The following is a 26809-nucleotide window of genomic DNA, read 5'->3' as shown; positions in this document are numbered from 1 at the left end:
GCGCCTAAAGAATTGCCAGTGCCCTTGACCATTTTGTTTACTTTGAGCCTCGGGTCTGGGTCAGTCCCAAGGGGGTGGAAAGAGGGGAAAATAGTTCCGCTGCATAAAGGTGGTTCCAAGACTGCTGTTGAAAATTACTGGCCAATCAGCATAACAGGAATCATTATGAAGGTCTTGGAGAAAATAGTCAAGAGGAAAATACAAGATTGGATTGATGAAAATGGGATACTGTATCAGGGACAGCATGGTTTTGTGAAAGGTAGGTCATGCCTCAGTAACTTGCTCACATGTTATAACACAGTGACGGCTGAACTGGGTAATGGGTTTACAGTGGTTCTACTGGACCTTGCTAAGGCCTTTGACAGGATACCACATGGAATTCTAATCAGTAAATTGCAGCATATGGGGATGGATATAGTGAGATGGATAGGAGGGTGGTTGACGGAGAGATATCAGAGAGTGGTTTATTCAGGAGTAGAGTTCACAGGCCATCTTGTGCCACAAGGATCTGTTCTTGGACCACTGCTGTTTAATTTGTTCATTAATGATATAGGAAAGAATCTGAGAGGAACAGTTCATATGTTTGCGGATGATGCAAAGTTGGGTAGGGCAATAGTGAATGCAGATGATGTCAAAATTTTGCAAGATGATTTGGATAGATTGGAGGTCTGGGCTAAGGAGAATGGATGTCAATTTAATGCGGCAAAATGTAAGGTTATGCATTTTGGGGTGAAAAGATTAGCATCAGTTTACTACATTGGTGGAACTGTACTCCAGGAAATTGATGAGGCACGAGATTTAGGAGTGTTTGGTGGATAAGGAGTTGAAGTTTAGGGGGCACATTGCAAAAGTGTCAAATCAGCTCATCAAATCACTTAGTTGCTGAAGAATACGTTGACAAGCAGGTTATTGTTCCTCTGTATCGAGCCTTGATAAGACCCATCTCGACTACTATGCCCAGATTTGGTCACTTCGGTTTCTTCTTGATGGGGAGGAGGTTGAGAGGATCCAAAGGCAAATGACCAAGATGATAGCAGGTCTGTGGAATGAACCTTATGAGAACAGGGTGAAGATTTGTGGGTTGCAAAAATTGATTGATAGGCGGAGGAGGTGAGATATAATTGAGACATTCAAATTACTGAAGGGTTTCTATAAAATTAATTCAGAAGATATTTTTGAGAACAGGGCTGGTTGTGGGAGGACTAGGGGGCATCCATGGAAACTGGGCAAAAGTGTGGTTAGTAAAGGTGTTAGAGCTGGGTTCTTTACTTTTAGAATGGTGAATGAGTGGAATGGGCTGCCAGAGTCTGTGGTGGATGCTGTGACAGTGAATGAGTTTAAGGTGAGGTATGATAGATACTGTATGAATGTCAAATAGTTGTGATGAATATGATTTGGGGCCTCCCTTGATGAGTCTAAGGACTCCCTGGAGTTGCCCGTAATAATAATCATAATAATTCATCTCAGGGGGTGCTTAAGGGTCAAAGCTGTATAACTGAGAGGAGACCTCCACATAGCCTTTCAAGGAATGCGGAGAACTGACCAGGGCTTCTGACCTAATGTCCAATCCTCACCTTCTCGTGGTGCACCCTGTTGGGTATCTACTTTGATACTGAACGAACGAGGATGGGCTGGCAATTTGTGATTTAGCCGACCAAATTGTATTCTTATTGGTTAAACCAAAATAAAAAATGATGGTACAACATGACAAAATTTCATGCCGGCTGGGGCGTCGCCCGGTTAAACAAGGCCCCCGTTGTTTTCGCCAGGGAACCAGGGCGAACAGCGAAAAGTCAGCTACTGGAACAAATATGAAAACAAACCCCAACTCAACATCACCAGAGTTAAAGATCGGTACTATCAACGTAAGAAGCCTGAATGGCAAAGAAATGGAGCTAGCTGAGGAATTAGATAAGTACCAGATCGACATGATAGGGGTGACTGAAACAAAAAAGACCAAAACTGGTGAGATCTTTCTGAGCAATAAATACAAAATGGTATATTCAGGCAATAACAATCAAGGAAAAGAAGGAGTAGCCATAGTATTCAACACAAAATACGAGGCTAATCTTCTTGAATGGCAGTCAGTCTCAAGTAGAGTAATGTGGGCAAATATGAGAATGGGGAACTGTACAATGAGACTTATTTGTGCCTATGGTCCCACAGAAGGTTCTACTAAGGTAGAAGTGGAGGAATTTTTTGAGGCTTTAGAAAAAGCAACTGACACAATGAAAAAGGAAAAGTTGGTCCTTGTTGTTGATCTAAATAGTAGAGTAGGAAATGATTGTGAGACATACAAAAATATTTTGGGAAAATTTGGAGAAAAGAGCAAAGCTAATAATAATGGCAAATATCTGTTGGATTTCTGCTCAGGACATGGACTGGTTATTACTAACACCATGTTCCACCATAAAAATGTGCACAAATTCACATGGAGAGAAGAGGCTAGGAATAAGAAAAGTCTCATTGACTATGTTATTGTTGATAGTGATGTTTTCTCCCTGGTGCAGGACACCAGAGTGTACAGAGGATTTGAAATTGGAAGTGATCACTATTTAGTCTTGAGCAGGATAAAATTGAATTTCATATTGAAAAGAATAACATGTAAGAAAGTTTTAAAGCGAATAAAAGTTGAGCAGCTCTCAGATGTGAACTGTAGACTAAAATACAGAAATATTATTGAAAAGAAAATGAAAGAGTTTGAGAACAGCAATCAAACCTTGGAGATTCAGTGGCAAACTCTGAAGGAAACATTGATTGATTCTGCCAGAGAGGCATGTGGTGAGGTTGTGTGCAAAGATAAAAAAATCAGAACTCCCTGGTGGACACAGGAAGTTAAAGAGGCAGTGAAGGAAAAGAAGAAAGCATACCAAAAGTTCCTGGCAAATAAGTCAGCTTTTACTCTTACAGAATACAGAGACAAATGTAAGAAAGCTAAACAGTGTGTAAAACTAGCTAAACAAAAGTCATGGGAGGACTTTGGCAAGAATATAGAAAATAAATATCAAGAAGGTGGCAAAATATTCTGGAGGTTGTTGAAGAAGCTTAGGAATGGAGGAAAGAGTGCTGTAAAAGGAATTAGAGATGATAAAGGTGAAATGAAAACAGGAGAAAAAGATATCCTTGAAGTATGGATTAATTACTTTGAAAAACTGCTAAATGAAACAAGCAGTGATGACAGCACAGTGATAAAAAACACTGACCAGGCATGCAGTCAGGAATACATATCCATACTTGAAGTAGAAAAAGCCATCAAAGGCTTGAAATGTGGAAAGGCAGCAGGAGTAGATGATATTCGACCAGAAATGCTGAAGTATGGTGGTATAAGAGTCTTACAGTGGCTGCACTGCATAGTTCAGAAAGCCTGGACAGAGGGACGAATTCCCGATGATTGGAGTAGAGCTCTCATAGTACCCATATATAAAAAGGGAAATAAAACTGAATGTGAGAATTACAGAGGTATTTCCCTACTGAGTGTTCCTAGCAAGATTTATGCAAGTATACTTGAGAAACGGTTGAGAAGAATTGTGGAAGAAAAGCTTGGTGAAGAACAAGCTGGATTCAGGCCAAATAGAGTCTGTCAGGATCAGATCTTCACTTTACGACAAATAGTCGAGAAAGCATGGGAATATAACAAAGATCTGTATTTAAGTTTTGTCGATTTGGAAAAGGCATATGACAAGGTGCCAAGAGAGAAGCTATTCAATACGCTGCAGTTATATGGTGTCAATGGGGCATTATATCAAGCAATACTTAGTCTTTATTTGAGTTGTGAGTCAGCAGTTAGAATTGAAGGAAGTACAGGAAGATGGTTTAATGTTAAATCTGGTGTGAGACAAGGATGTACATTATCCCCTCTGTTATTCATTATCTATATGGATCACATTATGAAGGAATGTGGTATTAAACCGGATATCAAAATTGGGGATGTTAATGTCAGCTCTTTGCTTTATGCGGATGATGTTATACTTCTAAATAAATCCGCTACAAGTCTGCAAGATTCTCTGACTAAATTGAATAGCTGTTGTAATAGATATGGTATGAAGGTCAGCAATAGAAAGACAAAGACAATGAAAATAGGCAGAATCATTGAAAATGTCAACTGTGTTGTGAATGGAGAACCTGTGGAACAAGTAAAACATTTCAGCTACTTAGGCACAATTTTTACTGAAGATGGTAAACTAAATATAGAAATAGACAACAGAATCAGCAAAGCTGGTATCGTGGGAAGTCAATTGAATAAATTCATATGGAACAAGAAAGAAATTATTCGGAACACTAAATTAGCTGTATACAAGACTGTGTTCAAACCAATTTTAACTTAATGATCTGAGAGCTGGGTCAGAAGTAAAACACTTGACCAAAGACTAGAGACCGCAGATATGAGAGTCCTGAGAAAGATTAGAGGCGTGAACAGATGGCATCAATGGCAATGTCATATTAAAAATGAGGATATTAGGAAAGAACTTGACATTGTCAGCATCCAGGAATGCGTTAGCAGAGCTAATCTCAGATGGTATGGTCACTTAAATAGAATGGGAGAGGAAAGATTAGCAAAACAAGTGTTCTCTGCCAGGGTGGCAGGAAAACGACCCAGAGGAAGACCAAGATATAGGTGGATTGATACGGTACAAAGTGCCTTAGATGATAGAAATATAAGATCTGATAATGTTGGAGTCTTGACAAGTAGCAGACTGATTTGGAGGAAAATTGTAGATAGGAAGTTAGTAATGATGTAATTTTTCATGTAGTACTGTCATATCCTGTACACCCCTTGAGGGTACATGGCAGGAATTTGATGATGATGATGATGATGATGATGATAATTCATCTCTGAATCCACCTTTTTATTCCCAAGAAACCTAGGTGACTAAATTTGTGTACAGTAATCATGATGCAGCTGAATTATAGCCTTATACAGAGGGACAATATCATCCCTATCTTTATTTGTCAAAGTGCTCTTCAGCACCCAAGTAATCCTTTGAGCAATTTTGCCAACTTTTACAATATGTTCTCTGAATTTCAAATTTCTCTTCACCATCACCTCCAGATCCTTAGCCTCAACCATTTCCTGTAATCGAATATCATCAATATGATACAAAGTATCTAATCTTTTCATCCCAAAGTGCATTATCTTACATTCTGCAACATTAATTGACAACTATTATGCATTGTCAATATTTTGGGGATAATTTATTTAAATTATCCTGTAGGATATCAACTATTGCTTTTCCCAGTTTTGCACTGTCAGCAGACAACTGAATATTCCCCTACCACACTAAATCTTCCACCATATTATTAATATACCAATTAGAGTTCATTTTAGACAAATTATGAACTCTATCACCGTGTTATAAATAATTATTTAAATTTCTCAATGTTTTGACCTTCATATTAAGGTCATCGTCACCTGGAGTATACACATATATACAGAGACAAGCTGAATTACATTTCACACAGTGTGCTAAAGAGACAATGATTTGATCAATGGTTATTCTACTGGCATGACCTCTAGCGAAAATAAAATTTAAAAAAAATAATTAAATAAATAAAAATGAAATTAATTAATTAAAAAATACTACACCAAAGCTATATTCTATTTAAGATAACAGTGAAATATTCTCTCATATAGATAGTTTTATTACAGTAATAATGATGTCCTAATTTGACATGACAATTGTTATATTAGATTTAAGATCCTGGATTATCTATGGTCCTATTTATAATAAATTCTTGGGGAGAAAGATTAAGTGGGTAGAATATGTGCCTTTCATATTCTTGGGATTTTTAGACCATCATTATTGTTAAGATTAGGGTGGCTGATAAGAATCTCACCGGTTCCTTGAATTTACGTTCATACCATGATTGGTGTGATGTAAACAACAGTTGCTTTTCCAGTCAATTCTATGTAAAGTGTTCAGGGCATGATCAGAAAGGCCAGCTTCACCATAGTTATATTCAATGTGTTGTTTATGTTCCTTTTGTCTGATAAGAATTGTGCATCGTGTTTCCCCTATATAGAGTAGATTACAGATGCAATAAACATGGTATACTCCACGGTGGGCCAGCAGAGGGAGTGGGTCTTTGGATAAGTTGAGTAAGCTCTTTAATTTTGCAGGAGATTTAAAGGTGGCTTTAAGGTTGTATTTCTGTAGTATTCTGTTTATTTTATCTGATGTACCTTTAATGTATGGAATGGTTACAGTTTTTTAGTGTAGTCTAGTTTATCTTTATTTTTAAGTGAGGTCTTGTAGAGAATTTTGTTGATAGTATTTTGGCCGTAACCCTTTTTTAGGAAAGTATTGCTGATAAATTTAAATTCATCTTTAAGCACTTGTTCATTGGAGCAAATTTTCAAAGCCCTGTTTTTTAGAGTATTAATGATGCCCAGTTTTTGTGTTGGGTGGAGTTTATGAGTATATATTGGCCAGTATGTGTCAGTTTCCAGTAAACAGTGAAGGAAAGACTGCTAGAAGGAAGACATGTGACAAGTGTATCTAGAAATGATACACTTGTCACATGTGTATCATTGTTTTTGTGTGTTCCGGTTTTCAATCTCAATTGTGAACTGTTTGCATTTGTGTTGTTTGTTTAGGTGGCTGAGGAAAGTGTCTAATGGCTGGCAGTCATCGGGGGGCAGATAGTGAAAACATCGTCAATGTATCTAAGCCAGACTTTGGGTTTTAAAGGAGAAGAATCTAGACCAAAATATTCCACATAAAAGTTAGCAATGGGGGGAGGGGGGGGATAATGGCGAGCCCATGACTGTGCCTTCTTTTTGTAGGTAGAAAGTGCACAGTGCTCTGTGCACTTTCTACCTACATGCACAGAGCACTGTGATATCTGGAGAGGCATTTGTTCTGTAAAAGAAGGATTGTGTCATTGATTGGGACATTCGTAAAGACGGCAGAGACATCAAAACTGACTAATAAATCATCTTTTTCTAATGTAATGTCTTTGATTATGTTTATATAAAGTGTTGTGTGTTTTTAATATAGGAGGGGGAATGACCTACCAACTCCTTGAGTGTTGACGCTAATTTCTTGGCTAGGTGATAATTAGGGTGGTCTATACCCTCGACTATTGATCGTAGTGGTGTGTTTTGTTTGTGAATCTTTGGTAGACCATAAATTCTTGCCATCACACCAAAATATGGTATCAACGTAAATTTAAGGAAGTCTGTGAGATTCTTATCAACCACCCTAATCTTAACAATAATAATGGTCTAAAAATCCCAAGAATATGGAAGGCACATATTCTACCCACTTAACTTTCTCCCTGAGAATTAATTATAAATAGGACCATAGATAATCCAGGATCTTAAATCTGTATCTTAAGGCACTTCACTAATCAAACATGACAATTGTTATATCAAATTAGGACATCGTTGTTACTGTAATAAAACTATCTATATGAGAGAATGTTTCTCTGATCTTATCTTCAATAGAATATAGCTTTGATGTAGTTTTTTTTTAATTAATTTATTTTTATTTATTTAATTATTTTATTTTATTTTTACTAGAGAAATCATTGTCTTTTTAGCATACTGTGTGAAATGTAATTCAGCTTGAAGGTCAAAACGTTGGGAAATTAAAATAGTTATTTATAACGCAGTTGTAGAGTTCATAATTTGTCTGAAATGAATGCTGATCACTGTTTAACACTAAAGTAAAGGATACAAATTAGAGTAGCTCCAATACAGAGCCCTAAGGCACTTCACTAATGAAACTCATCTGCCTTGGTTCCACTCCATCATACACTACTCTCTAATATCTATCTGTTAGACATGCCCCCAGCCTCATATTCATTGGTATTCTCTCAAATGCTTTTGCAAAGTCCAGCTGTGTCATAGTGTAGCTATTTCCTTTATCCGTTTCTACTGTCATGTTATTATAAAATGTGAATAAATTACTAAGGCAGGACCTACCTTTTACCAGGCATGCTGTCTCCTATAGAGTTACCATATTCCTTTTTATCCATTCTTCAATTTTACCAACTTTTCCAATACTTAAAACTCCAATCTAGAATGGTGTTTTATTGGAAAAGAATAAAAATACCCTTCAGAGATAATAATTGTTCTGTAATTTGCTACTTCTGTCTTCATGCTACCTTTATGTAATGGAACTATTTTGTCCTCTTTCCACATCCTTGGAAGCTTACTGGAGCTGAGATTAAACAACTTCATTAGAGGGACTGCCAATTCTCTTGCACATTTGTGTAGCCATTAGCTGATGTATCATCCAGTCCCACTACTATATTCTGATTGATATTTTTCAATATCCGGTGTATACCTTCAGTTCATCTAACTCAATTTTCACATCAGCCTTTGTCACATCAGTAACTGCAAAGTCTCCACTTGGATGATACATCCTTGCAAAGTGAACACTTAGTAACACAACCATTTCTTCTTCTGCTGCCACTTTCCTACCATTAGCACTAAGTAAGGTTATCCTTCCATAATCATTATTTTTCTTACGTGCTACAGACTGAAAAAAACTTTGGATTTATGCTTTGGCCTGTTACCTATTTTTCTCTCATAATTTAATTTAGCCTTACTTACCATACTAGTTATCCTTATTGCCTGTGCTTTTTCTTGCTCATGAACATGCTGATCACATTTGTTTATATTTCTTCCAAAATGCTTTCATTTTATTTTTCCTGCTGCTGCTTTATATCACTACTAATCCACTTAATTTTTACTCAGTTTAGCCTCCTAAACTTGGATATTCGATCTGATACTGCCTCTCTCAAACTTCCCTTGCACTACTCACATGCTTTAAGCTGTCACCTAAATTTGTTATAATCAGCAGCTTCGCAGTTCCACTTAAACCCTTTCTTGACTGAAAATTCCACATATTGAGTAACCCATCAGAAAGACTGCATTGTGACTTTCCCTGATCAGACGTGGAGTTACTACTGTAGTTATTATTATTACTAATAATAATAATCGGTAAAAGACATTAAAACCAGCATTAATGCATTAACTGACAAGCAGCACAAATTGATAAAAGACACATCGGAACTCCGTCAAGAATACCCTGAAACTACAATACAATATAAGTTTTAAACCAACAACAACATAAAGAAGACGTTGTCATAAACGGTCTTCCAGAAACCGAATCCACAGAAAATCTCAGAGATGTAGTTTTAAAGTTAGCCCATGCAATTGACATCCCCCCCCCCCCTACAGCATAATGATATCCAGACCATAAATCGGTTTCCCAAGAAGAACAGAAAACAAGGCTCGCCATGACCTGCACCAGTCATAGTTCGTCTGACAAGCAAGGCTACAAGACATAATCTCATAAAACCCAGCAGACTGAAAAAACCAGTAGTCAAGGATTTAAATGCATCGCAAGACAATACTCCAATCTTTCTATCTGAGTATTTAACACCTTTCAATCAGAACTTTTGAACCAAGTAAGAAAAGAAAATACAGAAAAAAGTATCAATTTTTATAAATCAAAGACGGTAAAATATTCTTCAGAAAGTCAGAGGCTTCAAAGTCTATACAAATAAAAAGCTTGGAAGATAGGTTGCCAGAGTGAAACAAAAGACTCCAACTTAGTTCAATAAGAAGATCTCAACACAACAAAAATGAATGTGAACCATCAGATAGATGTAATTACACCAGAATATATAAGTAATTGTACTTTCGAATCGCTTGATGCATGGAAACAACACACAGTACAAGCGAGAGGTCTCTCAATCTTGCATATTAACATCAGAAGCATCCGAAAACATTGGTTATTGTTACAGGATTATCTGAGGAATTACACTGACATTATTGATATATTGATTCTTACAGAAGTATCCATAACTAATGATGAAGCGACTGCTTTCCAAATTCCAGGCTTCCAACAACATAGATCATGCTGCCAAACAAAAAGAGGGGTGGAATATTAATATTTATCAAACAAAAATTAATAGCAAAAGAAATGGCCTATCAGTTTGAGCATGCTGAAACCCTTTGCCTCGAAATCGCTGATACCACCAATAGACAGCATTCCATAATACTAAATGCTATTTACAGGCCACCAAACCCAAACATGATGAAATTCTTGCACGAACTTATCTGCTGGCTTTCAAGCCAAGAAATATGCTCAACCGAATACCTAATGATAATTGGCGACATAAACATAAATATTGCAAACGAAAACCAGAACAAATCTGTACAGTACCTAGACACGCTATTCATGTATAATCTAATACCAACAATAACATCATGTACTAGAGAAGAAATATTCGGAAATACTATCACTGCCTCCTGTCTAGATCACAAAAACGTCCGAGCACAACCAAACAGTTACACTGCATCAGTGATAAAGTGCAAAGTAGCAGACCATTACTTCACTGTTCTAAACCTGCGCACCAAGACGATATCCATGCAATGTCCCACAGAAGAAAAGCAACAGAAAACAACAATAGACGAAGAAATAGTCAACCATGAAATAAGAAAAATAGACAGGGAACACCTGGCATCAGATTCAGCCGATATCTTATACAACAACATTAAACTCACACTGTAGGAAATATATAAGAAAGCTACAAAGAAAGTCAGAATTCGTTCAGAAACAACACAAAATCCTTGGATAACACAAAACTTAATCCTAGAAATACACAGAAAGGACGCTTTATGGAAAGAATTAAAGTGATATCCAAATAACACAGCTTTAAAAACTAAATATAAGATAACAAGGAATCGCCTTACAACACAAATCAGAAATGCAAAACAAAGCTACTACAGAGACAAACTAACCTCTGCACAAAACAACATAAAACAAATCTGGCATCTGATCAATGAGATGCTAGATTTTGTTTCAAACACCACCGCCTCCGAAATCATAAAACACAGCTTCACGAAAGACACAAAACCTATCCAACAACTAACAAATGACTTTAACTAATACTTTGCAGATTCCATCCAAGAACTGCACAGAAATATTCCCCCAAGCACAAAACGAGACCCTCCACTTGGGCCACAATCAAAACAGACATTATGGTTCCCAACCATAAAAGAAGCAGAACTTCTCTCAGCAATACATCAAATCAAACCAAACAAAGGCCCAGGAATAGATGGTATCAGACCTAAAGATATAAAGCAACATGCAACTAGTTTAAGTCCTATCCTACTAAAACTAATAAATAAAATATTTAAAACAGGACAGATACCAAGTATGCTCAAGACCGCCATAATCATATAAAAACAAGGCAAAAGAAATTTAATCAGCAATTACAGACCCATAGCAACATTACCAATTATTACTCAAATTATGGAGCGGATCATACTGCAGAAACTCACAGCATACACTGAGATCTTTCATATTATCCCCAAAACACAATATGGTTTTCAGAAAAATAAGGGAACAACATCTCTCTTGGAAGACTTTACAGACGTAATTAATACCGCCTTAGACAAAAACAAAATTGCCATGGTAGTCTTTATAGATCTAACTAAAGCATTCGATACACTTATACATCAAACCTTGTTAGAAAAGCTGAGATATGTTGGAATAGACAGGCCTCTTCACAGGTGGTTTACAAACTACCTCCAAAATAGAAAGCATATCACACATATCGGGTCAAATCGAAGCAGAGAGCTACCAGTAACCTGTGGAGTACCGCAGGGAGGTGTACTCTCCCCAACTCTATTCAACATTTATGTGCACGATATTAATTAGTTACCACTCAAAGGTAAGATGTTCCAATATGCAGATGATACAGCAATAATATCCATCCATAATAATGCAAGCATAGCCCAAACAAATATGCAAGATGACATAAATCTGATCATAGACTGGCTCACGAAAAACTCCATACACCTAAACTCAGAAAAGACAAAATTAGTGATATTCAGAAACCACTGACTCGACCAGTTGATAAATATATAACCATCCAACATCCACTTTCCAACATAAAAAACACACAGAACAGCAAAACCACTACAATCACTCAGGTTGAAACAATACGATACCTTGGAATTTACTTCAATGTAGATATCAACTGGAATAGCCACATAAACCATCTACACAACAAACTCCGAATAATAAGTGGCAAACTCTACAGGTTAAAAGACATAGTTCCCATATGCTTAAAAATACTAATATACAAAGCACTATTCCAAAATATACTAAGCTACGCTATAACAACGTATGCTTTCTGTGCACCCTACAAATTAAATAGATTAATGTTGCTACAGTACAAAATGACAAAACTGATCTTTTGGAACAAAGAGAAAATCACGACCTTATAAACATTGCAATGTCAAATCACAAAATACTGACAGCAAAACATTTATGTCACTATGCAGCCTTGCTAAAACATTATTTCGATGCCAACCACAGAACAGTTAGAAATACATACTGTATAACAAGTCCTCAGACTACTAATTATATCACATAAATATACAATAATCACTACGGAAAGCCCAAATGAAACTTCTACGTCCCAGACATGGTAAAGAAATTACCTTTTGAATACAGAAACCTTACAAACTACAGTAGCCTGAAAAGAGCTCTAAGGACATACTATGAACAAGAAACACGCACCCAAAATACAATATAAACTTAATGAAACACAATATATTTGTTCAAGCTTCCAGTTCAGTGACACATCAATACATTCCAAGCTATTGTGCATGTGTGCGTGCGCGAATTTCTCAATCATGGATTTCGTAGCGGGGTGCTTAAGGGTCAAACCTGTATAACTGAGAGGAGACCTCCACATAGCCTTTAAAGGAATGCGGAGAACCGACCAGGGCTTCTGACCTAATGTCCAATCCTCACCTTCTCGTGGTGCACCCTGTTGGGTATCTACGTTGATACTGAACGAACGAGGATGAGCTGGCAATTTGGGATTTAGCCGACCAAATTGTATTCTAATTGGTTAATCCAAACTAAAAAATGACGTTACAACATGACAAAATTTCATGCCGGCTGGGGCGTCGCCCGGTTAAACAAGGCCCCCGTTGTTTTCCCCAGGAAACCAGGGCGAACAGTGAAAAGTCAGCTACCGGAACAAATCTGAAAACAAACCCCCAACTCAACATCACCAGAGTTAAAGATCGGTACTATCAATGTAAGAAGCCTGAATGGCAAAGAAATGGAGCTAGCTGAGGAATTAGATAAGTACCAGATTGACATAATAGGGGTGACTGAAACAAAAAAGACCAAAACTGGTGAGATCTTTCTGAGCAGTAAATACAAAATGTTATATTTAGGCAATGACAATCAAGGAAAAGAAGGAGTAGCCATAGTATTCAACACAAAATACGAGGCTAATCTTCTTGAATGGCATTCAGTCTCAGGTAGAGAAATGTGGGCAAATATGAGAATGGGGAACTGGACAATGAGACATTTGTGCCTATGGTCCCACAGAAGGTTCTACTAAGGTAGAAGTGGAGGAATTTTTTGACGCTCTAGAAAAAGCAACTGACACAATGAAAAAGGAAACGTTGGTCCTTGTTGGGGATCTAAATAGCAGAGTAGGAAATGATTGTGAGACATACAAAAATATTTTGGGAAAATTTGGAGAAAAGAGCAAAGCTAATAATAATGTCAAATATCTGTTGGATTTCTGCTCAGGACATGGACTGGTTATTACTAAGACCATGTTCCAACATAAAAATGTGCACAAATTCACATGGAGAGAAGAGGCTAGGAATAAGAAAAGTCTTATTGACTATGTTATTGTTGATTTCAAATCCTCTATTTGTGTACAGAGGATTTAAAATTGGAAATGATCACTATTTAGTCTTGAGCAGGATAAAATTGAATTTCATATTGAAAAGAATAACATGTAAGAAAGTTTTAAAGCGAATAAAAGTTGAGCAGCTCTCAGATGTAAACTGTAGACTAAAATACAGAAAGATTATTGGAAAAGAAAATGAAAGAGTTTGAGAACAGGAATCAAACCTTGGAGATTCAGTGGCAAACTCTGAAGAAAACATTGATTGATTCTGCCAGAGAAGCATGTGGTGAGGTTGTGTGCAAGAATAAAAAAATCAGAACTCCCTGGTGGACACAGGAAGTTAAAGAGGCAGTGAAGGAAAAGATGAAAGCATATCAAAAGTTCCTGGCACATAAGTCAGCTTTTACTCTTACAGAATACAGAGACAAATGTAAGAAAGCTAAACAGTGTGTAAAACTAGCTAAACAAAAGTCATAGGAGGACTTTGGCAAGAATATAGAAAATAAATATCAAGAAGGTGGTACAATATTCTGGAGGTTGTTGAAGAAGCTTAGGAATGGAGGAAAGAGTGCTATAAAAGGAGTTAGAGATGATAAAGGTGACATGAAAACAGTAGAAAAAGATATCCTTGAAGTATGGAGTAATTACTTTGAAAAACTGCTAAATGAAACAAGCAGTGATGACAGCACAGTGATAAAAAACACTGACCAGGCATGCAGTCAGGAATACATATCCATACTTGAAGTAGAAAAAGCCATCAAAGGCTTGAAATGTGGAAAGGCAGCAGGAGTAGATGATATTCGACCAGAAATGCTGAAGTATGGTGGTATAAATGTCTTACAGTGGCTGCACTGCATAGTTCAGAAAGCCTAGACAGAGGGACGAATTCCCGATGATTGGAGTAGAGCTCTCATAGTACCCATATATCAAAAGGGAAATAAAACTGAATGTGAGAATTACAGTGGTATTTCCCTACTGAGTGTTCCTGGCAAGATCTATGCAAGTATACTTGAGAAACGGTTGAGAAGAATTGTGGAAGAAAAGCTTGGTGAAGAACAAGCTGGTTTCAGGCCAAATAGAGGCTGTCAGGATCAGATCTTCACTTTACGACAAATAGTCGAGAAAGCATGGGAATATAACAAAGATATGTATTTAAGTTTTGTCGATTTGGAAAAGGCATATGACAAGGTGCCAAGAGAGAAGCTATTCAATATGCTGCAGTTATATGGTGTCAATGGGGCATTATGTCAAGCAATACTTAGTGTTTATTTGATTTGTAAGTCAGCAGTTAGAATTGAAGGAAGTACAGGAAGATGGTTTAATGTTAAATCTGGTGTGAGACAAGAATGTACATTATCCCCTCTGTTATTCATTATCTATATGGATCACATTATGAAGGAAAGTGGTATTAAACCTGATATCAAAATTGGAGATGTTAATGTCAACTCTTTACTTTATGCGGATGATGTTATACTTCTAAATAAATCCGCTACAAGTCTGCAAGATTCTCTGACTAAATTGAATAGCTGTTGTAATAGATATGGTATGAAGGTCAGCAATAAAAAGACAAAGACAATGAAAATAGACAGAATCATTGAAAATGTCAACTGTGTTGTGAATGGAGAACCTGTGGAACAAGTAAAACATTTCAGCTACTTTGGCACAATTTTTACTGAAGATGGTAAATTAAATATAGAAATAGACAACAGAATCAGCAAAGCTGGTATGGTGGGAAGGCAATTGAATAAATTCATATGGAATAAGAGAGAAATTAGTCATTATCATCATCATCATCATCATCAAATTCCTGCCATGTACCCTCAAGGAGTGTACAGGATATGACAGTACTACATGAAAAACAGCTATTCAATACGCTGCAATTGTCAGTGGGGCATTATATCAAGCAATACTTAGTCTTTATTTAAGTTGTAAGTCAGCAGTTAGAATTGAAGGAAGTACAGGAAGATGGTTTAATGTTAAATCTGGTGTGAGACAACGATGTACATTATCCCCTCTGTTATTCATCATCTATATGGATCACATTATGAAGGAAAGTGGAATTAAACCTGATATCAAAATTGGAGATGTTAATGTCAGCTCTTTGCTTTATGCGGATGATGTTATACTTCTAAATAAATCCGCTACAAGTCTGCAAGATTCTCTGACTAAATTGAATAGCTGTTGTAATAGATATGGTATGAAGGTCAGCAATAAAAAGACAAAGACAATGAAAATAGGCAGAATCATTGAAAATGTCAACTGTGTTGTGAATGGAGAACCTGTGGAACAAGTAAAACATTTCAGCTACTTAGGCACAATGTTTACTGAAGATGGTAAACTAAATATATAAATAGACAACAGAATCAGCAAAGCTGGTATCGTGGGAAGTCAATTGAATAAATTCATATGGAATAAGAAAGAAATTAGTCGGAACACTAAAATAGCTGTATACAATGTTCAAACCAATTTTAACTTATGGATCTGAGAGCTCGGTCAGAAGTAAAACACTTGACCAAAGACTAGAGACCTTAGATATGAGAGTCCTGAGAAAGATTAGAGGCGTGAACAGATGGCATCAATGGCAATATCATATTAAAAATGAGGATATTAGGAAAGAACTTGACATTGTCAGCATTCAGGAATGCATTAGCAGAGCTAATCTAAGGTGGTATGGTCACTTAAGTAGAATGGGAGAGGAAAGATTAGCCAAACAAGTGTTCTCTGCCAGGTTGGCAGGAAAACGACCCAGAGCAAGACCAAGATAAAGGTGGATTGATACATTACAAAGTGCCTTAGACGATAGAAATATAAGATCTGATAATGTTGGAGTCTTGACAAGTAACAGACTGATTTGGAGGAAAATTGTAGATAGGAAGTTAGTAATGATGTAATTTTTTCATGTAGTACTGTCATATCCTGTACACCCCTTGAGGGTACATGGCAGGAATTTGATGATGATCATCAATACCTTTGAAACGAAAGTTACATGAGTAAGCATATATTTACTAATATTCATTAATTGCCAAAATACACAAGAAGCAAAATTTGTTAACCAACATCAATGTTTGATTTTTTCCATTAAAATATAAAAAAGAACAAAAAAGAAATAATAAATAATAAAAACTAAATATGTTTCTTTTAAGATTAAAAAAATCTACTGTCTTAAAACATTTTAAATTTGTTTTCATTATTTCACGGCCCCCCTCAACAAAACTTATGACTCCCAAATGGGCCATGGCCCACAGTTTGGGAAGCGCTGATCTAGAGCATTTTTGATTGTTGCCATAATACTTTATATTTTGTTTCAGTTTTATGTGCTGCCAGTCTAAACCACAAACTGATCTTGAAGACACTTGTTTTTTTAAGAGGTGGATGGGGAGTATTTGGAGGTTTCAGGTGATTAGAGATTTTGTTGATGGGTGTAGAAGGCAACTTTATATTTTGCTGAAGCAGCATCCTTGCTATTTTATTTGTGACTGATTGTATATATGGGAGAATCACTGCTCCTCTAAAGTCTTGGTTTTCATGTTCATTCAATTGTCTTGGAGGTTGACATAGGATTTTTTTTATTGATGTTGTATTATAACCATTCTTTGGTAGATGGAATGCAGGTATTTTAAATCTCGGTCTCTTTTATCTATATTAGTGAAAATTCCGTAAGCTCTGTCATGTAGAGAATAGATAATGTCCTTTTTCTGTGTCAGGTGTGATGGGATGTAGTGTGTAAGTAATGCTTGGTGTTTTTTAGCTTCCTATAAACAGAAATTGAGTGTGTTCTGTTTGGATACAGCAAATGTATATAAAAATGGCAGAGACTTGTTTGTCTAAAAGTGAATTTAATTCAAGGGTAAAAGTTATTGAGGTATGCGATATACAAGCGATACCGTGATTTTTCAATCACAGTACAAATTGATATTGCAGAACTTTTGCTACGTAATTTAGCGTGTGAAAGTTGCTTTCAAGTTGTGGTGATGGATTATCCATGTTAGTAACATGGAGAAAAAAGACAGAAAATGTATTTCGGTAGAAGAAAAGATGGCAATTCTACGACATGTAGATTGACATTCCGGAACACGTGTGTATTTAGCAAAAGATCTTGGCCTCTCCATGTCCACTTTGAACACGATAGTAAAAAGCAAGTCAAGCATTGAACTGAATGCAAAGCAATCTGGCGCTATGTCAAAAAAAAAAAAAAAAAACGAAAAGCAAAAACAATCAACAATTAACATTTTTTTTTAAATAGATAAATGTAAGTAATTGTAAATTCATTCATTTTAGTTGTTATTAAATTTTGTAATCTAGTATGTAGACTCACATACTACTAAGTCATCTTTAGCCTTTTTTAAATGTTTTTTTACATTTCCTGCTATTTACACTTTTTTTCATCAGCCCCCTGAAAAGTGTAAAAAAGGGCTTTTACTGTGTATATATAATAATATACCTCAGAAGAATTCAGGTAAGCTGGATGGCTTTTGACAAGCTGGAAAGATTCCTGTGCAATAAAATAAAACCAAGAAAGTAGAGCTAAACTTATCAACTGGTGTATCATCCCAGTTATGGCCTATGAATCAGAGACATGGCCATGAACCAAATACTGGACAGAATTAAGAAAACTGAGCATAGAATGCAGGTAGCCATACTAAACATCAGATTGCAAGATAAATTAAGGAATGAGGATATAAGGAAAGAAACAAAAGTGTTGGATATAGGGAGATGAGATTTTAAAATCAAGTGGAGATGGACAGGACATACTGCACATTAAAAGCGATAGATGGACAAAAACAATTGCACAGTTATATCCATATGAAGGAGGGTGAATGCTGGGATAACCAAAGAGTGTGGTGTCTGCAGAGAATTTGAGTGTGTTTGAAGCACAGTATGATGAGCTGTGTGTATGATAAAAGGACCTCCCAGATGAGTCTTTGACTCCATGGAATCTTGGGTAATAATATGCTGTTGGAAATCTCATCATGCCAAATTTGTATAACCTATTACATTGAACTCATAGCTATTATCATTTCCCCACAATTCCAACCTATAGAAACTATTCTGTAAGTATTGTTTATCAATAGCATCTATAATTGCCCTGCCTATCTTTGCATCATCAGCAAACAATTGAACATCTCCTGTTAGATTCTTCCCAATATCATTAATGCATACATTAAACAAGAATGGTTCAAGGACTGATCCCTGTAGGTACACCAATAGTCGTCATAAATCTTGTAGATTCACACCCACCATATATTACTTTCTGATATCTTCTATCAGCCACCAACTTATCCAAGTCAATAGTTTATATTCTAATCCCATATTTTTTGTGATATCCTATCAAATGTCTTAGCAAAGTCTAAATTATCATAATATATCCATTCCCTCTATCCTAATCATCAGTAACATTATTATGAAATATGAGCAAATTGCTAAAACATGACATTCCTTTAGTAAACCCATGCTGTCTTTGCAAACTATAGCTTATCTGTCAACCCATTTCTGTATGTACATTCTGACTAACTCCTCTAAAATTTTCACCATTCTGAGGTTACTGATAAGTCAATAGTTTCTTCACCACCCTTTTTTTACAGTGGAATTATTGTACATTCTAGGACTGTTTCTTGTTGGTATTACTCCACAATGATAGAAAACTAATTTTATTAATTACTTGATTAGTTTTTTTACTTAATAATTACTTGATTGTTTTGCATCTTCAGGAGAATTACATGAATAAACTAGAAAAATTTAAAAAAAAAATAATGATAAAATAAAATAGCCAAATAGAAGGAAGGACTAGCAATGGACTTTTCCCTCTCTCCCTTATTTGTTTAGTGGTTTGAGGGGAAAATATAATAAAAGACGTTCAGTTCCAGAGAACACAAACTAAAGTTCAGTGGTGATATGTCAATATTTTCATTGCTTGGCCCAACTGTATTAACCAATTAGAAAAATTCATCGCATACCTCAATAACTTTTACCCTTGAATTAAATTCACTTTTAGACAAACAAGTCTTTGCCATTTTTATATACATTTGCTGTATCCAAACAGAACACACTCAATTTCTGTTTATAGGAAGCTAAAAAACACCAAGCATTACTTACACACTACATCCCATCACACCTGACACAGAAAAAGGACATTATCTATTCTCTACATGACAGAGCTTACGGAATTTTCACTAATATAGATAAAAGAGACCGAGATTTAAAATACCTGCATTCCATCCCAAAGAATGGTTATAATACAACATCAATAAAAAAAATCCTATGTCAACCTCCAAGACAATTGAATGAACATGAAAACCAAGACTTTAGAGGAGCAGTGATTCTCCCATATATATACAATCAGTCACAAATAAAATAGCAAGGATGCTGCTTCAGCAAAATATAAAGTTGCCTTCTACACCCATCAACAAAATCTCTAATCACCTGAAACCTCCAAATACTCCCCATCCACCTCTTAAAAAAACAAGTGTCTTCAAGATCAGTTTGTGGTTTAGACTGGCAGCACATAAAACTGAAACAAAATATAAAGTATTATGGCAACAATCAAAAATGCTCTAGATCAGCGCTTCCCAAACTGTGGGCCATGGCCCATTTGGGAGTCATATGTTTTGTTGAGGGGGGCCGTGAAATAATGAAAACAAATTTAAAATGTTTTAAGACAGTAGATTTTTTTAATCTTAAAAGAAACATATTTAGTTTTTATTATTTATTATTTCTTTTTTGTTCTTTTTTATATTTTAATGGAAAAAATCACACATTGATGTTGGTTAACAAATTTTGCTTCTTGTGTATTTTGGCAATTAATGAATATTAGTAAATATATGCTTATTCATGTAACTTTCGTTTCAAAGGTATTGATGATCATCATCAAATTCCTGCCATGTACCCTCAAGGGGTGTACAGGATATGACAGTACTACATGAAAAAATTACATCATTACTAACTTCCTATCTACAATTTTCCTCCAAATCAGTCTGTTACTTGTCAAGACTCCAACATTATCAGATCTTATATTTCTATCGTCTAAAGCACTTTGTATCGTATCAATCCACCTATATCTCGGTCTTCCTCTGGGTCGTTTTCCTGCCAACCTGGCAGAGAACACTTGTTTTGCTAATCTTTCCTCTCCCATTCTATTTAAGTGACCATACCATCTGAGATTAGCTCTGCTAACACATTCCTGGATGCTGACAATGTCAAGTTCTTTCCTAATATCCTCATTTTTAATATGATATTGCCATTGATGCCATCTGTTCACGCCTCTAATCTTTCTCAGGACTCTCATATCTGCGGTCTCTAGTCTTTGGTCAAGTGTTTTACTTCTGACCCAGCTCTCAGATCCATAAGTTAAAATTGGTTTGAACACAGTCTTGTATACAGCTGATTTAGTGTTCCGACTAATTTCTTTCTTATTCCATATGAATTTATTCAATTGACTTCCCACGATACCAGCTTTGCTGATTCTGTTGTCTATTTCTATATTTAGTTTACCATCTTCAGTAAAAATTGTGCCTAAGTAGCTGAAATGTTTTACTTGTTCCACAGGTTCTCCATTCCCAACACAGTTGACATTTTCAATGATTCTGCCTATTTTCATTGTCTTTGTCTTTTTATTGCTGACCTTCATACCATATCTATTACAACAGCTATTCAATTTAGTCAGAGAATCTTGCAGACTTGTAGCGGATTTATTTAGAAGTATAACATCATCCGCATAAAGCAAAGAGTTGACATTAACATCTCCAATTTTGATATCAGGTTTGATACCACATTCCTTCATAATGTGATCCATATAGATAATGAATAACAGAGGGGATAATGTACATCCTTGTCTCACACCAGATCTAACATTAAACCATCTTCCTGTACTTCCTTCAATTCTAACTGCTGACTCACATCTCAAATAAAGACTAAGTATTGCTTGATATAATGCCCCATTGACAAATGTAGCGTATTGAATAGCTTCTCTCTTGGCACCTTGTCATATGCCTTTTCCAAATCGACAAAACTTAAATACAGATCTTTGTTATATTCCCATGCTTTCTTGACTATTTGTCGTAAAGTGAAGGTCTGATCCTGACAGCCTCTATTTGGCCTGAATCCAGCTTGTTCTTCACCAAGCTTTTCTTCCACAATTCTTCTCAACCGTTTCTCAAGTATACTTGCATAGATCTTGCCAGGAACACTCAGTAAGGAAATTCCTCTGTAATTCTCACAATCAGTTTTATTTCCCTTTTTATATATGGGTACTATGAGAGCTCTACTCCAATCATCGGGAATTCGTCCCTCTGTCCAGGCTTTCTGAACTATGAAGTGCAGCCACTGTAAGACTTTTATACCACCATACTGCAGCATTTCTGGTCGAATATCATCTACTCCTGCTGCCTTTCCACATTTCAAGCCTTTGATTGCTTTTTCTACTTCAGTATGGATATGTATTCCTGACTGCATGCCCGGTCAGTGTTTTTTATCACTGTGCTGTCATCACTGCTTGTTTCATTTAGCAGTTTTTCAAAGTAATTACTCCATACTTCAAGGATATCTTTTTCTCCTGTTTTCATGTCACCTTTATCATCTCTAACTCCTTTTACAGCACTCTTTCCTCCAATCCTAAGCTTCTTCAACAACCTCTAGAATATTTTGCCACCTTCTTGATATTTATTTTCTATATTCTTGCCAAAGTCCTCCCATGACTTTTGTTTAGCTAGTTTTACCCACTGTTTAGCTTACTTACATTGTCTCTGTATTCTGTAAGAGTAAAAGCTGACTTATTTTCCTGGAACTTTTGATATGCTTTCATCTTTTCCTTCACTGCCTCTTTAACTTCCTGTGTCCACCATGGAGTTGTGATTTTTTTTATCCTTGCACACAACCTCACCACATGCCTCTCTGGCAGAATCAATGTTTTCTTCAGAGTTTGCCACTGAATCTCCAAGGTTTGATTCCTGTTCTCAAACTCTTTCATTTTCACATTGATAAGCAACACAAAAAAAATTACAAACCAAAATCTTGAATATAAATTGTATTGAATATAAATGTCTGTATTACAATTTATTGATGGGGGCCTGTGAAATATTTTCATTTTTCCAAAGCGGGCCTTGACATACATAAGTTTGGGAAGCACTGCTCTAGATTACAGATTTTTTTTTTTTTACAAGTGCATTCAAAGAATCAGCTGAAATGGTGAAACTTCCTCTGCAGTATAACAAAAAACAGTGAATGATTTTACATCATGTCTGGTCTTCTCTAATTCATTATGAAATGCATGTACTTACCAATAGTATACAGCAGTCCACAAACTAGAAAACAATGTCATGACAAATGTGAGTTTTCCATTGTTATTCATGTTCATATATTTTCACTATATCAACTTTTATTGCCTTACCATTTTTTTTTTTAGTTTATTCACATAATTCTCCTGATGATGTGAAACATAAGATTTTCACATAACTAGTCCAGTAATCAATAAAATTAGTTTTCTGTCCCTTCTGATTATTTCTTTGTAGAGTAATATTGGCAAAAAACATTCTTAGTACGTCCTCTTCTCTCCACAGAAGCCTATGCAATAATATACATTCTTTCCATTGCTTGGGATCTTTCCTGAGTTGAAACTCAAGTTACATAAACAAATCAAGGGTGCGGCCACTTCAGCTGAACATTTTTTTATCGTCTGCACTGATATCCCGTCTGTCCCTACTGTCAAACTCTTATCCAGGTTTTGAAACTGATCTGAAAGAAGAATTGAAAATCCTCTTCAATAGATGCATCAAAAAAGGAGAAATACCCCAAATATGGAATAATACAAACATTATTTTACTGCATAAAAATGGAAGTAAATTAAAACTAAAAAACTACTGACCTATTAGTTTTGAACTCTTTGGCACCAACAAGCTGAATAGAAACAGATGGAATGAATTGGGAGAAGCCTATAGCCAGAAGCTATAAAAAGGGTTAAAAGAAGAAGAAGAAGAAGAAGAAATGCACCATGTTGCATACATCATGTTGATAGATCTCAGCAAAGTAAGCAATGGCTGTTTGAACAATATTATCGGCTTCTGCCACAGGATTACTATTGCATTCATTAAAATTATTCCTCCACAATCATTCTTTTGTTATTTGCAGCTTAACTGTAAAATTCATTTGGATTTCCTCAAGCCTATATGGCCAATCTCTTTTTATAATCCAAGCTTTCCATAGAAATGTTTTTTGGTCTGAGATTTATGTATTTCATAACCTCCTCTCACTCTTCCAATATTCCTTCCACATAATTTTCTTCTTATCGATCCCTTGTTTAATAAGGTTGTACAATCATTTCATTCCCACCATATTTGTTTTTCACACTCTAGGGAACACTTTTGTTCATAATGTGGATCAGTAATGTTATTGAAGGAAAGGGACATTAAACCTGATATCAAAATTAGATATGTTAATCTCAACTCTTTACCTTATGTATATGAATTATGCAGTGTAGCCACTAAAACTATTATACCTTCATATTTGAGTGTTTCTGGTCGAATACCATCTACTCCAGTTGTATTTCGAACTTTTCAAGTTTTGCAGGCTTTTTCTGCCTCCTTTCAGTATTACTGGCTATGATATGAAGCTATGAAAGTGAATTAATCCAGTTAAGCATTTTTTCGAATGTAAAGAATTATCATACCTTTTAATGGAGATAAGTGATGGTTGCATTTCTTATCTATGTTACTTCAGTTTTGTTATATGCTTCATATCCAATGTGCTTTTGGCTGGTAGGGAGATAAAAATTGTTTGACTCCAAATAATGTTTCATATGCCATCTTCACTTCATTAAACAAAACAAAACAAAAAAAATATATTTATGCCTCACTACTTACTTAAAATCATTTCTTTAGCACAATCATTTAGAGCTCTTTCCAGAACTGAATGTCAATGCTATCAATTTTTTTTCCCCCTTCTCATGGACATAAATTTAATATTTACATGAGTTCAGTAAATGTTCTAAATGGTAGAGTAATTTAAATGAATAGTCATTCAGGATACAATTATAGATGTCCATCTGTTGTTGTTGTCTCATTTACTTGATAGCTGCACCTCATTCCTGTTACAAGTCCAGTTTTTGCAATTCTTTTTTTTAATCCAAAATATTTAAGTAGGGCTTCATTTAGTGGAATTTCATTATTACCTCTAAAATTTTCTCATTCTTTTCAGGAAAAGAGTGGAATATCAGAGCCAAATGTGTGGTTAATGCAACCGGACCCTTCACTGACATCATTCGCGGAATGGATGATAAAAACGCAAAGAAGATGTGTCAGCCAAGTGCAGGTGTACACATAATACTGCCAGATTATTACAGGTACTTCCAGATAGAGATATTCAACTTTTTAATCCTTAGTTCTATAGACTTATTTTTGTAAATTATTTGTGATTATTGTTGTTTTTTTTCTTTTTTTTTTTTTTGTAAATTTTTAGTGAATTTAAAACTATATTTTTAAAAAGCAGGAAAGTGACTCATTCATCAAAGGCTTTGCTGAATGTGTAGAATAAACAGGATACAATTATAGATATCCATCTGTTGTTGTCTCATTTGCTTGATAGCTGCACCTCATTCCTGTTACAATTCCAGTTCTTACAGTTCTTTTTCTTAATCCAAAATATTTAAGTAGGGTTTCATTTAGTGGAATTTCATTATTGCCTCTAAATTAGGCAAATTTTCTAAAAATAAAAAAAAAGTACTACTTTTTTTGAATACTATGACTGAACACTACCTGAACCATAAGCAAGATTGTGTTAGAGTTTTTATAACCATAGTGAAATTTTCTGTTTGTTCCCCTATCCATATCAAGCTGTGTGATTTTACAATAACATATATGCATCTGAACTGGAAAATAAGGGCACTGGAACAGATGTTATAATGAAAATTTGGAATAAGCAAATAATACCCAAAATATGAAAAGAGCTAAATGCCCCCAGTGAACGGGGGGAAGAATACCTGGTAAAATTGTAGAATTACTTCTTTGAGAGAAAGATAAAGATATAAAGAAATGGCAGAACATTTAGAGAAATATGATAATGACGTATGTTTAGGCAGAACAAAACAGTTAAAAACATACAATAAATACTACAGCCCTCGGACATAATTTTTAGTGAAGACTCTCTAAATTAAATATGGAAATAAACAACAGAATTAACAAAGCTGGTATGGTAGGAAGTCAACTGAATAAATTATTATGGAATAAGAAAGAAATTAGGGTGTCTAAGGGTCAAAGCTGTATAACTGAGAGGAGACCTTCTTATAGCCTTTAAAGGAATGCAGAGAACTGACCAGGGCTTCAGACCTAATATCCAATCCTCATCTTCTTGTGGTGCACCCTGTTAGGTATTATTATTATTATGTGACACCTCCAGGGAGTCCAAAGACTCATCGAGGGAGAGAGTGCCAACAGCATCGAATGATTGAATCCCTTCCAACTACTAACTGTGCTCAAACTTGCTTAATTTTTTGCATGAGCTATTAGTAGCAGAGGCTTGACCAATCTTTGCTGGCCTGGATACTGAACAAACAAGGATGGGCTGGCAATTTGGGATTTAGCAGACCAAATTGTATTCTTATTGGCTTAAACCAAAATAAAAATGATAGTACAACTTGACAGAATTTCATGCCTGCTGGGGTGTCACCCGGTTAAACAAGCCCCCCCCCCCCCATTGTTTTTGCCAGGGAACTAGGGCGAACAGCGAAAAGTCAGCTACTGGAACAAATCTTAAAACACACCCCAACTCAACATCACTAGAGTTCAAGATCGGTACTATCAACATAAGAAGGCTGAATAGCAAAAAAATGGAGCCAGTTGAGGAATTGGATAAGTACCAGATCAACATAATAGGGGTGACTGAAACAAAAAAGACAAAAAAACTGGTGAGATCTTTTTGAGCAATAAATACAAAACGTTATATTCAGGCAATGACAATCAAGGAAAAGAAGGAGTATTCACGAATGGCAAGCAATATCAAGTAGAGCGATGTGGACAAATATCAGAATGGGGAACTGGACAATGAGACTTATTTGTGCCTATGGTGCCATGGAATGTTCTACTAAGTTAGAAGTGGATTAAATTTTTGAGGCTTTAGAGAAAGCAAACTGAATCAA

At 35.7% G+C, this 26809-nt stretch overlaps 1 protein-coding gene across 1 annotated transcript in view; it reads left to right on the top strand.

The window, feature by feature from the left end:
• Gpo1 (glycerophosphate oxidase 1) overlaps positions 1 to 26809 on the top strand; it is a 550013-nt gene that overhangs the window by 162051 nt on the left and 361153 nt on the right. The window contains exon 8 of the mRNA XM_090414113.1: positions 24874 to 25018. Within this exon, the coding sequence (XP_090270239.1) occupies positions 24874 to 25018 (145 nt within the window). The remainder of the gene's footprint in view (positions 1 to 24873; positions 25019 to 26809) is intronic.

Source organism: Typopeltis vanoorti, chromosome 2, assembly GCF_054136105.1.
Source record: "Typopeltis vanoorti isolate ZY-2024b chromosome 2, IOZ_Tvanoo_1.0, whole genome shotgun sequence".
Taxonomy (NCBI): domain Eukaryota; kingdom Metazoa; phylum Arthropoda; class Arachnida; order Uropygi; family Thelyphonidae; genus Typopeltis; species Typopeltis vanoorti.
The sequence above is the reverse complement of the archived record's forward strand: the minus strand, read 5'-3'. Positions and strand labels throughout refer to the sequence as shown.